The following is a 13,948-nucleotide window of genomic DNA, read 5'->3' on the forward strand; positions in this document are numbered from 1 at the left end:
GAAAGTTGCTAAAAGTGGGGCTGAGCGGAGATCAAAGGCTCCGGGGCTGTGAAGGGGCAGCTCCAGGGCCACCCTGGGGGCAGCCCCTGAGCTCGGATCACCGGGAGCGGCCGCTCAGCCCGAGTGTCCCGGGCATGTTCGAGTCTCTCCCGCTTGTGACGGGGTGCGCGTCTTCACATCACTTACACACATTTCCGGCATGATCAACAATCATTTTTTTTTTCAATCAGTGGAAACGACCCCTTCTGCCCCATGTGTCCCCCATCCCCAGCCCTCCCCGGACGTGGGGGGGTCCAGGCAGCCCAGCCCGGACTTTATTCTAAGCGCGCAGCCGGCCGGGAGCCCTGGGAGAGGCGCATAACGGTGCAGGAGGGACCGTTAGACTTGGCAGCCGGAGCCCGGGCAACAAACTTTCAGCCCCGGGGTGTCAGCGAAGAGCCCGGGGCTCGGGGCTGCGCCGGACCTTGGATCGGCCCCTCCGGCGCCGGTCTGCCTCCCCAGGACTCCCAGTGCCCCCTCACCCGCCCCCAGACCCGCTGCCCCCCCACACAAAGTGCCCCCGGGCCCGCCGCAGCCCTCCCCACGCCCGCCGGCCGCAGAGAGGCGATGCTTACCGTTTTTCCTCCTTGGATTGGCTTGTTTTCGCCTCTTACACCTGGGGCCATCCGCCATGATCTGCTGCTTCATTGATAAGAGGGGATCAGATGGCAGTTCGCATGGACTCGGCTCCCTGATTCAGCAGCAGCCGCCTCAGCACGCAGACTCTATCTACCAACCAAACACAGCAACAACATGGGCATGGCAGGTTCCCATTCAAATACAGGGCGCCAAGCGGCACCCACAAGAGCTTTATTTCACAGTCACAGACGCCGGCTCCCTGCGCCACTGCCCCTGGTCCCCGCGCCCGTGTGGGGGTCGCTGCTGCTGAGACAGGAGCCACATCTCCACCGTGACTCAGATCCCATGACCCAGGCAGGCTGTGGGGGAATGTGCAGCCTGCGCTGCGCACGCTGCAGGCACGGCTCGGCCGGCCGGCGCTTCCTCCCGGGCAGCAGCGCTCTCAAACTTTGTTTGCAAACCAAGGCTAGCGCTTAGCAGCCCGGGCTCCCCCGAGCACATGACTGCACGGGATGTGTGCCACGGGGAGGCAGGGGGACAGTGGTGCGTGCACAGAGACAGCAGCATAGCGCACATACACACACTCACTCACATATACACACTCAACACACACACTCACTCACATACACAAACAACAAAAACACACACAATCACTCACATACACACACTCAACACACACACACACTCACATACACAAACAACACACAAACGCACACAATCACTCACATACACGCACTCAACACAAACACACACTCACTTACACACACAAACAACACACTCACTATCACACACACACTCACTCACATAAACACACACCTACACCCAAAGGCAGTGTTCACATTTAACAATAAAATGAAAGTGCAATTACAAGGCTCCTTGACTTTCCCTCACCACTTGTAATGTTTACAGAGGGATTCACTCACTCACCCCCAGCCCTGCAAGGCACAGAAGACAAGCACACAAAAAAAACTGCCCCTCCTGAATTTGGGATACTAATCTGCTAATGTTTTGCCAGGCACACTTTTGCTCACAGTGCCATGTTAAGTGTTGCTTCTTAAGTGCCATGCCCACGACAGCGTGTCTCTGTGTACCTAGGTGTGTGGAGCGTGGGATGGGGGGAGGGGTGGGGGTAATTGATTGCCGCTTGGGCTTCAGACCCTAACCCTTTCTTGACAGAAGATGCTGTCGCTTTAAAGGGCTCTGCGCATCGGTTCAAACGCGGAGGGCTGTAAAAGAGGCAACAGATGCAAACTGTAAAACAAAGACAATTAACCCCTGCTCTGCCTACCAGCGCCCACCCCAACGCTACCTCACTTTGCCTAGATTTTGTCAAAAGGGCGCCCCCCCTCGAGCTGGAAGACAGCTCTCCCTTACTGTGGCTTGGAAGCGCTTCGACAACACCGCTGGGCGTGTAAAGTTTCAGGAAGAGGCGCGTTAGAGTGACTGAACTTTACGCACCAGCCCAACGGGAGATGCGGTTACACCACAGGGCGAGCGGTAGGTAAGTCAGTGCGGACCCTTCCACAGACCACTCTGGCCAATGACATTCTTTCCAAGGCAGGCGCGAGGGTCTGCCCGTGGAGGGTGAGACTGCGAACTTTATCTCCGGCACTTTTATGTTTTTTGAGTGTGGCGCTAGTAATCTCTGCATCACCCGGATCTCGAGAGCACGAGATAGGAAAGTGGGCAGATAAACACATTTTCAGAAGCATGACGACCCCTTTCTGGGCAGTTTCACATCACTCTTGCACTAAACACGCCTCATTCAAACTGCCAGTTCTGCAGAGCTCGTGAGCCCCCTATCCTGATTCCTGACCTTCAACAGCACGTTAAGCCTAGTTTTAGCACAAATGTGATCATGCTGAAAGTGACTCTAAAAACAAACAAAAAACAGGCTCCCAATCTCACTTCTTTGCTTATCGTGCATAGGCTGAGGCGTTCACTAACATGCACACAGACACAGGCACAACCCACATACACGAATTGAGAAATGCAATACAACAACATTTACGAATCATCTAAAACAACTACTATCTGGCCCAAATCGACAATTAGGAATTTAAAAAAACCATACGTCCAGGGACGTGTTTCTGAAAAATACAGCTCAGAAAATACGAAGTTCATTACATACTGTTTGACACTATTTCCAGGTAAGTGTATATAAATCAACACAATATTTTGTAAATTTGGATAAAATGCAATACTTGCTGTACATAAACACCCCACAGATTGAATCCGGGCGTGATGAATACGAGTTTACCTCTATAAAGTCTAATAACACATTTCACCTGAGCGGACAGGTATTAGGTAAAATTGTGTGTAAACACAACAAAACCGGTGTGTGCGCAATAGGGGGGGGGGGAGCACAGAGCTAAGCGATGGCGACAGCTACCCTTTAAAATGTATACCTGCTTGGGTCAAACATGGAAGAACATACCTGTCAAGTCGTGGCTGGAGTTGTGGCAAGAAATAGTGGGCAGAAAAAAGGCATGAAGGATCCGCAAAAGCATGGAAGAAATGTGGAGCGGCTGAAAGGTGGAGCGGCTGTGCGCGCGGAAAGAGTTGCAGGCTGGAGGACCGTTACTCCTGCTGGGCAGGTTAGGACTGATCTCGCTCTGCCACTCCAGGAAACACAGACCTGGGGACGGACTGACGTGTTACGCCTCTCCTCATGACATTTTTTTCTCTTTCTCCTCTGTATTATCACAGGGAGGAGAGACCCCGCCACACACGCCACCTATCTTTGTGGGGAGGGATGTTTGGAGCGCACCAAACGTGAGCATCGTGTGGGAAACGTGATCACACCAAGTTTCGCCTCCCTGGGAAAGGATCTGGGATAGATTATACCTTGAAGTCTCAGCAAACGCTTTAGTGGGAGAAATGAAATTTCCACCTCACCCCTCCCACCTCGTCGCTCTCTCTGCTCCTCCATCCCCCTGCCTCGCCCTCCCCCCTCCCTCCCCCCTTCTCCTGCACTCCCCTCCCCAGCCATCAAGTCCCTGGAATCATTATCCTCGTCACTCCAGCCTCTCGGATGGGAGGCTGAGGCTGCCTTACAACAGCCACACAGCTCGGGAGCCCAGAGGAACTGAAAGTTACTGGGGATTTTTTTTGTAGCATCCTGCGTGTCTAAGTCCCCCTGCCGCCGCCACGAGACGCCTCTGTGCGCACTTCTACACAGAATTAAGTCGGCGTAGATGCCCGGGCGACAGAAAGTGCCACCGGTGAAGCAACCAACATCCGCGAGGCTGGAGTGCACGTAGCGCCTTGAAGTGAAGTGAGGGATGACTTTTTAGCTAAGGGTAAATTTTTTATTTTTTTGACGGGTACCCAGGTTTGAAAAAAAATACCGGTAAAATGGGAGTGATGTGCAAAAGCTGACTGCGTTACCATAATATACACAAATTGCGCCTTAGTGATAAATGCCTGGCCCTGTTCGGGGTACCAAATACGAACGCCTTAATGAGGAATAATGAATGACTGAATGTTGGTGCGCAATGAACTGTTTTAGTAAGCACAGGTTCTTCTGAGTGGTTTCTAGTAGTTTTTGTAACAGGGACGAGCGAAGGCGGACCCCCGCGTTGCAATGGAGGAGTCGGGCGAGCAAATCGTGGGGGCTTCCTTGCAACAACAAAAAAAAACGCGTCCTAATGTATGGCTAATTAAATCATCCGTCAAAAGCTTCCAAGGTGACGCTTCTGTAGTAACCCAATCCGGATAGGTAGCATCTTAGAGGAGAAAAAAAAAGACATTCTCAACATCTGGAACCCAGCAATTTAGCGAGGACTGCACACGATTAACCACTCCTGACCCTGCCTCCCAGGGGAGGCGGTGTGAAGTTTAAGTGTTCTTAACCGATGGTCGCCTCTTTGGGCGACAACGAGCCGGCGTTGGGCATACATTAACGCCTGTATCATGTGTGCTTATTAACATGTAAGTATACATAACATTGTCTAGCGCCTGCATGAATGCTGCAAGTGTATTCTGAAAAGTGCGCCTAACTTCCAAATATGTATATAAAATTTATGTTTCAACCCGCTGTCTTTGCATTTATTTACCTCAGGTAAAGTACTTTGTGTAACGGTTCTTAATAGACATCTTGGCTTCACCTGCTTAACTTTCAGTTTAAAAATAAAAATGCTAGAGTCAAGAATGCAGTGTTTCTGCTTCGAAAGTTTTGCCCCGACCGCATCACCCTTTCCTACACATTTCATCCGGAGGTGTTCTTGTGATTTGCCCCCCTTAAGGTGAGTGCTTGGAGTTCACCGTTCCTCCTGATTGAAGATGACAATCTGGTGATAATCATTAGGACTTTCCAGGTGCAAAACGTTCCTGTGCGACATCCAAAAACAGAAAAGCCGGTGCGTGTACTTTGTGTATATGTTAATAACTTAATAATATTACAATTTAATAACCGGGCGCAGAGAAGAAGTGACTACATGGCCCTCAAATCGATGTTTGGGTGGGCACCAGCGCTACACCCTGACATGAAAAGAAGGCGCCTCTCTGCAGACTAAACACGCGTTTTTTGCCTTCTTAAAATAATTGCCGGTCTCTTCTGAGAGGACATCAGGAACATCTGAGTTAAACTGTCAGGATCTAAAGAACCATTCCATCAAACATGCCAGGATGCTTCCTGCTTTCACTGACATTCACATTCACAGCGCTGCGCAGTCATACTTTTGTAGAAGGCGCTTATACACATTTTATATATAACATAACGTATTCCACTCTTAAGTGCCTGGCCACCCTGAGCCTATATTAGCGGTATATTCCCATGGGTGAAAGGTACAACTTATTAATGTCGCCAAAGGAAGGCAAAGGTGAACTCCCGGCTCTTAGGGGCATTCACATAAGCGCAAAACAGACATTGCACATTTTTTGTCAGATCAGAAATGCGCTTGGAATCTGGTAAAGAGCGACTGAAATTCTGTAAAGTGCACCCGGGTCCCCAGGTTTAGCATCTCGCTGTTGTGACTGTCCCCAGAATGTGTGCTTGTGTGTGAGCGCGAGGAGCGTGGGTCCTGGGGCAGATGCGCAGATTCTGAGATGCGCCTGACAGTAAAGGTTGAGATATAAGTGGGTGCATTTCATTCACTCTCTCGAGAGACCTCCAATCTCCTGACAGTCTGACACTGGAGAGCGCGGATCTACAGGCTCTGCACGCGAGGAGCTTCGAGAGTGTCCAGGCGCTATGCACTGCGCTCGTGTCTGGATCATTCACTCATTCATTCCAAAAAAGATGCGCGGTTTAAAGCCTGAACCATTCAGTCAGGCGTTCAGTGCACATTCTAAGAATACACTGATCCCATTACAGATGTCTCGCATACTATTCACACACTCTTCAGATTACACGAGGACATGGAGCAGATTTAAAAAAAAACCTTTAATGAGCGCTCGACTCCACCTTTCAGCATTAATCCCGCGAGGATTAGCCAAGGTATTCGCGCACAGAGGGTTCGAGCTGCAGAAGGCACGAGTGTGTGGAATTCTTTCCAAAAAGTAATCCACGGGCACTGATGTCACATCAGGAGGCGCGGCACCCCTTGGAAGGTGCACTGCGCAAAATGCGCGAATACTGCGCGGTGCATCGCGCAAACAAATGCGCGTATACGGCACGCGCAAAAGGTAAATATATTCCGCGTTTCCGTGAAACAGGTGTTTCCTCCACAACCTTTAAAATAAAAAAAAATGGAAATGCCACTGAACTGAGTGAGTTTGGATAGACATGTATTTCAGGGAGATCATGAAAGTACATAGGTGTAGCTCACTTTAAATAGTTTATGAAAACCCACAATCATTTTCGCCTCAGTATTGTCCGTATAATGAGATATTTATTTGGTGGGGGCATCCCCTTGAAGGAGAAGTGGGACTCATAACACTTGTTCAAGTCCATTATATTCACTTCATGGCCTTGGGGGTACATGCCAGATTCAAGGGAGGGGGGAGGGGGGAGGGAGGAGAGGGTGCTCATTGATTAAGAGAAACTACACAGGGTGAATCCACATTTTGGTTGTCTGGAAGTGCAAGAAAAAAACGTTCAAAGTGTGCAAAGTAAAAATATGGTCAAAGATCAGTTGGAAAGGGGCTACTGGGTTTAAAATACGAGTTGTTCAATTAAAAGAAAACAGTGCCACTGACATCACAATGAGTGACAGCCCCTTCCCCCGTGGTTAAAAAAAAGAACCAAAAACAATTTTTTTAGGTTTTCAAGACTGATGCAAACTAATTATGATTTCTCATTTTGCACTAAAATTAGAAAAAAAAGCATGCCCGCCACATCCGTTGCACAGTTTGGGGGTGGCCAGTGCATCCCACCTTACGCCTGTGAGGAAATGCTCTGCTCATTTTTCCCACTGGCTGCCTTTGGGCTTGGCAGTGCTTCGTTTGGAAGCTAGAAATTGATAATTTGAATTATGCACTATTCTAATTTCCTACGCCTTTACTCAATGTTTCTTAACTAGAGAGCAGGAGTTAGAAGTCTTCTGGTTAAGGCCCCACACTCTCACCAATCACAATTTTGACAGGTTCCTAAGAATTCACCATGACATTTGCAGTCAGACAAATCCCATCTTGATACATGTTACATCTTGATTGTTCAGAATGGGTGAGTTATCCATTCCACATATTTCTTTTTAACAAAATGTTAAAGGCATTTTCACTTTTGACACAGGAGGACCATTTACTGGGACATGTTTGCACACTTGTGTTTAACAATTGCCTGTTCACAGAAACATCCAGCTAGGGAGCGGGGATGAAGATCATTTGAGATAAACTTGACGAGAAAGGAGATATTGGTGACTTCAGAATAAGGGTTTTCATGAAGAGACTGAACTCCACCCCAACTCTGACATCTGATGTATATTTTCCTACAGTTTCGTTCACTAACATCTGCAAGGCACGCAGTATTTTCTCTCGAAAAGGCCATGATTAAACATGTAACTGATCATTTCTTCAACACACCATGGCTGTTACCTATATAAAAACTAGCTTGAGGTGTACTACAGTCTTGGGAGGCACAGATGAAAATGGCGCTGGGACTAAAAACACAAAGCAAATTAAACATTATATTATTGTTTGCTTTTACTTGCCCACCCTTGAACTTTGTAATTCTGAATAATTCCTGATAAAGCACATAATCATAAATTATGAGGAAGTAAATGCTGACATAAAGTCCAAGGCTCCCTTTGGTTGACAGAAAAGTTTAGAAAGTCCTTGACTGTAAAAATGGGAGCTGTAGCTCGGTCAGACGAATGCCTTAAAGTGAGTGCTCAGTGAATGAAGACAGGCAACAAAAGATGGAGAATTAATTTTGAAAGCGGAAATCAGAAGGTACTGTGATTAAGTTGAGGATGCATTAAAGCAAAAGAACGTTAAAATAGAGAAGGGCACATCCAGAAAAAAGCAGTGATTTGAAGAGGAAGACAAAAATCTGCAACTGTGTTATAGCTCAAAAGGAAAGAGAGACTGGTGCAGTGAAAGGATGGAGGGAGACACAGAATAAGGATGGAGCGGCAACATGGGTACCAAGAGATGCACGAGAAGCAAAGCATCAGCCTTAAAGGGGCAAACGCATGCTGAATGAAAGTAGACAGCCTGAAGAGAGACTCCACAGTCAGCAGACAGAGGCAGAAAGAGACAGAGGAAAACAATACCACACACCTGCCCTCCTAGGAGGCCGCAACAAACTGGCTAGTGTTGGCCAGAGTAGTATTTAGGAGCATGCTAGGGAACTAAGACTTCTCTTTCATGACTTTAAATGACAGGTATGTTTTTGTGCTGTCTAATGAGATTCTTGCCCAGAAAAGCAGCAACCTCACCAGACTAACAAACGAAAAAACCCATGCCCCGAAGTCTAAAGGTTAACAGTCTATGTTACTTACACACACACACACACACACACACACACACACACACACACACACAACCACACATACACACACAACCACACATACACAACCACAACCACACACACAACACACACAACCACACACACAACCACACAACCGCGCACACACACACACACACACACACACACACTCTCTCTCTCTCTCTCTCTCTCTCTCTCTCTTCTCTCTCTCTTCTCTCTCTCTCTCTCACTGAAAAAAGCAAAGGTCCAAATAAAGTTATAGCTGGGGGAATTTCTCAGTGACACAAACGTTTTGAAGTAAAAAAAAAAAACAGGAATTCAGCAGTTATAGTTAGCAACAATAACTATAACTTGCGCCCCCACTATGCACTGTTTATGACCTCACATATGACAGCCTTCATAACATCTTCTAGGACATGAGTACTCACAAACATTTTCCAAGGGGCCAATAAGTTTGGTCTATGATGTGACCAAGGGCCGTGTTGATGGCATCCGGGTGGCGTTTGGGCGGGGGGAGATCGTGGTAGGTGAGTATAGAGGAAGCAAAACATAATTGCACAATGTCAAACCAGAAAACATGGGTTAATCCTGGCTTCCCCACTTTATCAAATTATGTGATCCTAGGCAATTTTTTTATTTCGCTGTCACTCCTATTTCTTCATTAGCAAGAATAAGAGGACCTCGAAATAAATGTAGGGATGTGCACTGTACAAAACCTTCTTCTTTGTTTGATTTAACGAACTATAATGTTGGTAGTTTGTAATAGAAACCCAGGTCACCCAAAGAGTGCACATAACAACTGATTTGCCTCTTTTGTTTCCCACTGGCATTATTGTCAGGGTGGGGGGAAGAATTAATGTTTATAAATGTATGTGTGAAAACTATCACTTTAAAAAGAATACTTCGCAATGCACTGATATAATCTGATAAACTAAGGTGAAAAGGTTCTGTATGTTAATTTAATAGACTTTTTGAATTTTGAAGAGACTATTATATTAATACTCTTTTGCTGCAAAATGTCTTTAAAAATTGAGATGTTCTTAAAGTTGAGCAGTGCAAGACTCCCTAGTTACATCCTTTCTTTAACACAAATTAACATTTAAATAAATGCCTGCCGTTTCTTTAGCATCCTTTTATTATTAGTGCTGAGATGAGTCAACAGCAGTCCAGTGCTGCTGTTGACCAAGGGTCTGCATGTGGACCCCGGGCCGTATTTTGAGCATGAGTGTTCTATGACAAAATGTACAGCCGCGGCCGGCAGTGGGAGTACCTGCAGGGCGGTTATGTGGGGAGGGGGAGGGGGTTAGTAATGTATGGATTACAGAGTTTTACAGGTAAGTAAACATTTAAATACATTAAATGAATTTTGTTGAGTGCACTGCATCACCAAATGCAATGCAGTGCGCGCAACGAAATTCATTTTATTTATTTAAATGTTTACTTACCTGTAAAACTCCGTAATCCATACATTACTACCCCCCACCCTGCCCCTCCCCCTCCCCACGTCACCGCCCTGCAGGTACTCCCACTGTCGGCCGCGGTTGAAAATGTAGGACATCACTGATGACAACTCAAATCAAATAATTGATTACATCATCCAAACTGCACATTCCCACCTACTGCTCTATAAATTACTATGGCATTAGAGGACTGATAGTAAGTACTAATGGGAGAATATCCACCATTATTACTGGCATCACATATCCAACTCCCTTAGATGTTTAAAACAAGCTTCATATGAAACATTGTCCCTGTAGCATAGTTCACAAAAACAATCAACCACAGATATATGAGAAACCCTCATTGATTACGGTGTTCAGTCTGTATTCAATTTTCCAGAAAAAGCCAAAACAGTGAATGCCAGTTCAAAAACAAATGCCCCAATATGGACAGCTTTTAGCTCTATCAAACCCGACACTCACTTTAATTTTGCTTTAACCTTTGATCTTTTTCAGTGCATTTCTAAGGGTTTTTAAAACAGATCTTATTTATCACAACTAACTATAAATTTACTTTAAACTTTTGTTTTTTTCAGTGAATTTCTAGAGTTTTTTTCAAATGTAAAGGTTTAATTAATGACCTTGTTTAAATGAAACCTCACGCAGGGGTTTTGGCTGCAAGGCCTGGCCTGTAGGCTGTGTGAACGACTGACCTCTCCTTTCAGACCTCTCACTCAGGTGACAGGTGTGTGCGTAGTAGGGTGTTGGGAGGGACTGACTTCTTTCAGACTCCTCTATCAAATGGTGGATGTGCATTCTAGGGTGTGTGGAGAAATTGGCCTCTCTCCTGTGACCTCTCACCATAATGATGGTTGGGGACTAACCTCTCCTTTCAGACCTCGCTCTAAGATGACAGGTGTGCATAGTAGGGTGTGCGCATGGACTGGCCTGTCCCTTCAGGCCTCTCTCTCAGATGATGGGTGTGTGTAGTAGGGTGTGCGGATGAACTGACATCCCGTTTGAGACCTCTCTCTCCGAGAATGGGTGTGTGCAGTAGTGAGTGGGAATGGACTGGCCTGTTCTTTGAGACACCTCTCAGATGACTGGTGTGTGAAGTAGGGTGTGTGAATGAACTGGCCTCTCCTTTGACACCTCTCCTTCAGAAGACAGGTGTGCGTAGGTGGGTGTGAGGATGGACTGGCCTTTCTTTCCACACCTATCTCTCAAATGACTGGTGTGCGTAGTAGGGTGTGTAGATGGACTGGCCTCTCCTTTGAGACTTCTCTCTCAAATGATGGGTGCATAGTAGTGAGTGGGGAGGGAATGGCCTCTCCATTTATACCTATTACTCGAATGACAGGTGTGCGTAGTAGGGTGTGTGGATGGACCAGCCTCTCCTTTGAGACCTCTTTCTCAAATGAGGGGTGTGAATAGTAGTGAGCGGGGAGGGAATGGTATCCACATTCAAACCACTCACTCAAATTACAGGTGTGTGTAGAAGTGACTGGGGATAGACTAGCCTCCCCTTTGAGACTTCTTTTTCAGATAGCAGGTGTGCCTAGTAGGGTGAAGCAGGCGTCAGACTCTCCTTTCAGATCTCTCTCTCAGATGATGGGTGTGAGTAGTAGAGTGTGTGGATGGACTAGCCTCTCCTTTGAAACCTCTCTCTCAGATAATGGGTGCATGTAGTAGGGTGTTGGTGAGTGACAGGCCTCTCCTTTCAGATCTTCCTCTCAGATGACGGGTGTATGTAGTAGGGTGTGTGGATGAACTGGCCTCTCCTTTGAGACCTCTCTCTAAAATGAGGGCTATGCATAGTAGGGTATGCACTTTCTCTACCATTTTTTAGATGACAGGTGTGCACAGTAGGGTGAATTGGGAGCGACTGGCCTCTCCTTTGATACCTCTCTTTCAATTGATGCGTGTGCATAGTAGTGGAGAGGGACTGGCTACTCCTTTCAGATTTCTCTCTCAATTGATGGGTGGGCACAGTAGGCTGTGTGCATGCACTGGCCTGTCATTTGAAACCTTTCTCTCACTTGACACTGGCCTCTCTCTGACAGGTGTGCCTAGTACGGTGTGCGGATGGACCGGCCATTCCTTTGAGACCTCTATTTCAGATTACAGGTGTGTATAGTAGGGTATATGGATGGACTGGCCTCTTATTTGTGACTTCTCTGTCAGGTGACATGTGTGCGTGGTAGGGTGCAGGGAGGGACTCACTTCTTTTTTGAGACCTCTCTTTCACATGATGAGTGTGTGTAGTAGGATGAGTGCATAGTCTGGCCTTTCCTTTGAAACCTCTCTCTGAAAAGATAGATGTGTGTAGTAATGAGTGGGGAGGGACTGGTCCCTCCTTTCACAACTCTCTCTCAAATCACCGGTGTGCATATTAGGGTGGGTGCATAGAATGACCTCTCCTTGTGGACCTCTCCCTCAGATGACAGGTATGAGTAGGAGGGTGTCTGCATGGACTGTCCTCTACTCTCTCTCACATGAGTGATGTGTATAGCAGGGTATGTGCATGAACTGGCCTCTCCTTTGAAACCTCTCTCAGATGATAGGTGTGCATTGTAGGGTGTATGGGGAGCTTCTATCTCTCCTTTGAGACCTCTCTTTCAGATGAAAGGTGTTCATAGTAGGGTGTGTAGATGGACTGGACTCTTCTTTCAAACCTCTCTCTTGGATGATGGGTGTGCATAGTAGGATGTGTCAATGAACTAACCTCTCCTTTGAGACATCTCTCTCAGATATTGGGTGTGCTTAGTAGGGTGTATGGTTGGACTCTCCTCTCCTTTGAGACCTCTCTCTCAGATGATGGGTGTGCATAGTTGGGTGTATGGATGGACTGCTTCTCCTTTCAGACTTCTCTCTTAAATGACCGGTGTATGTAGTAGTGAATGGAGAGGTCCTGTCCTCTCCTTTCACACCTCGCTCTCAAATGACGGGTGTGCATAGGAGGTTGTGTCCTCTCATTTGAGACCTCTATTTCGGAAGATATGTGTGCATAGTAGGGTGTATGGATGGACTGGCCTCTGCTTTGAGAGCTTTCTTTCAAATGAGGAGTGTGAATAGTAGTGAGTGGGGAGTGAATGAGAGAGAGGTGTGAAAGGAGAGACCAGTCCTTATCCACTCACTACTATGCACACCCCATCATTTAGGAAAGAAATTTAAAAGTCTATCCACATAACCTACAGCGAACACCCATCATCTGAAAGGGAGGTATCAAAGAAGAGGTTAGTCACTCCTCATACAACCTACTACATACACCCATCATCTGAGAGAGAGAGGTCGCAAAGGAGAGGGCAGTACATGCACACACCCACCTACTCACACCTGTCATTTGAGAAAGAGATCTGAAGGTGAGGCTAGTTCATCCCCACTTACTACTATGCACACCTGTAATTTCATAGAGGTCTCAAAGGAGAGTCCTGTATCTCCACATACACGCACACTCATAATCTGAGAGAGAGGTCTCAAAGGAAAGGCCATTGCATGTACAAGCCTTACGACAAACAACCATGAATTGGAAGAAAGGTGTGAAAGGAGAGGCCAGTACCTTCCCACTCACTACTAGGCAAATCCCTCATTTAAAAGAGAGGTCTCAAAGGAGAGGCCAGTCCATCCACTCACCCTACTATGCACACTCGTCATCTAAAAGAGAGCTATCAAAGGAGAGGTCAGTCAATCCAAAAGCCTTACTACACACCCATATCATGTGAGAGAGAGGTCCCAAAGGAGAAGCCAGTTTGTACACACACCCTACTAAGCACACCTGTTATTTGACAGAGGGTTTTCAAAGAGAGGCAAGTCTTTCGCCCCTCACTACTATGCTCATCCATCATCTGAGGGAGAGGTCTTAAAAGAGAGACCAGTCGTTCCCCATACACCACGCTGTGCACACCTGTTATCTGAGCGAGAAGTCTAAAAGGAGTGGCCAGTGCATGCACACACACACTACTACGCATACCTGTCCTACGCCATATGTCAGAGAGGTTACAAAGAAGAGGCCAGTGCATGT

The 13,948-nt window shown here is 46.9% G+C and overlaps 1 protein-coding gene and 1 long non-coding RNA gene across 7 annotated transcripts in view; one reads left to right on the top strand and one right to left on the bottom strand.

Moving 5' to 3' along the window:
* ZEB2 (zinc finger E-box binding homeobox 2) overlaps window positions 1-3,540 on the bottom strand; it is a 155,916-nt gene extending 152,376 nt beyond the window's left edge. For 2 of the 6 annotated variants that reach the window (XM_078682495.1, XM_078682492.1), the window contains exons 1-2: window positions 3,056-3,224; window positions 615-768 (exon numbers count right to left, since the gene is read on the bottom strand). In XM_078682495.1, coding sequence (XP_078538621.1) covers window positions 615-687 — 73 coding nt within the window. In that variant the 5' untranslated portion in view covers window positions 688-768; window positions 3,056-3,224. Of the gene's footprint in view, window positions 1-614; window positions 1,070-3,055 lie in introns of those variants that run through there. The other 4 variants (XM_078682498.1, XM_078682493.1, XM_078682499.1 and 1 more) reach the window with 4 other exon arrangements.
* A 156-nt stretch (window positions 3,541-3,696) lies between these two features.
* The window catches only part of LOC144825104 (uncharacterized), a 237,936-nt gene continuing 227,684 nt past the window's right edge, over window positions 3,697-13,948 (top strand). The window contains exon 1 of the long non-coding RNA XR_013609270.1: window positions 3,697-3,920. This is a non-coding gene — a long non-coding RNA (uncharacterized LOC144825104). The remainder of the gene's footprint in view (window positions 3,921-13,948) is intronic.

Source organism: Lissotriton helveticus, chromosome 3_1 (genome assembly GCF_964261635.1).
Source record: "Lissotriton helveticus chromosome 3_1, aLisHel1.1, whole genome shotgun sequence".
NCBI classification, from domain to species: domain Eukaryota; kingdom Metazoa; phylum Chordata; class Amphibia; order Caudata; family Salamandridae; genus Lissotriton; species Lissotriton helveticus.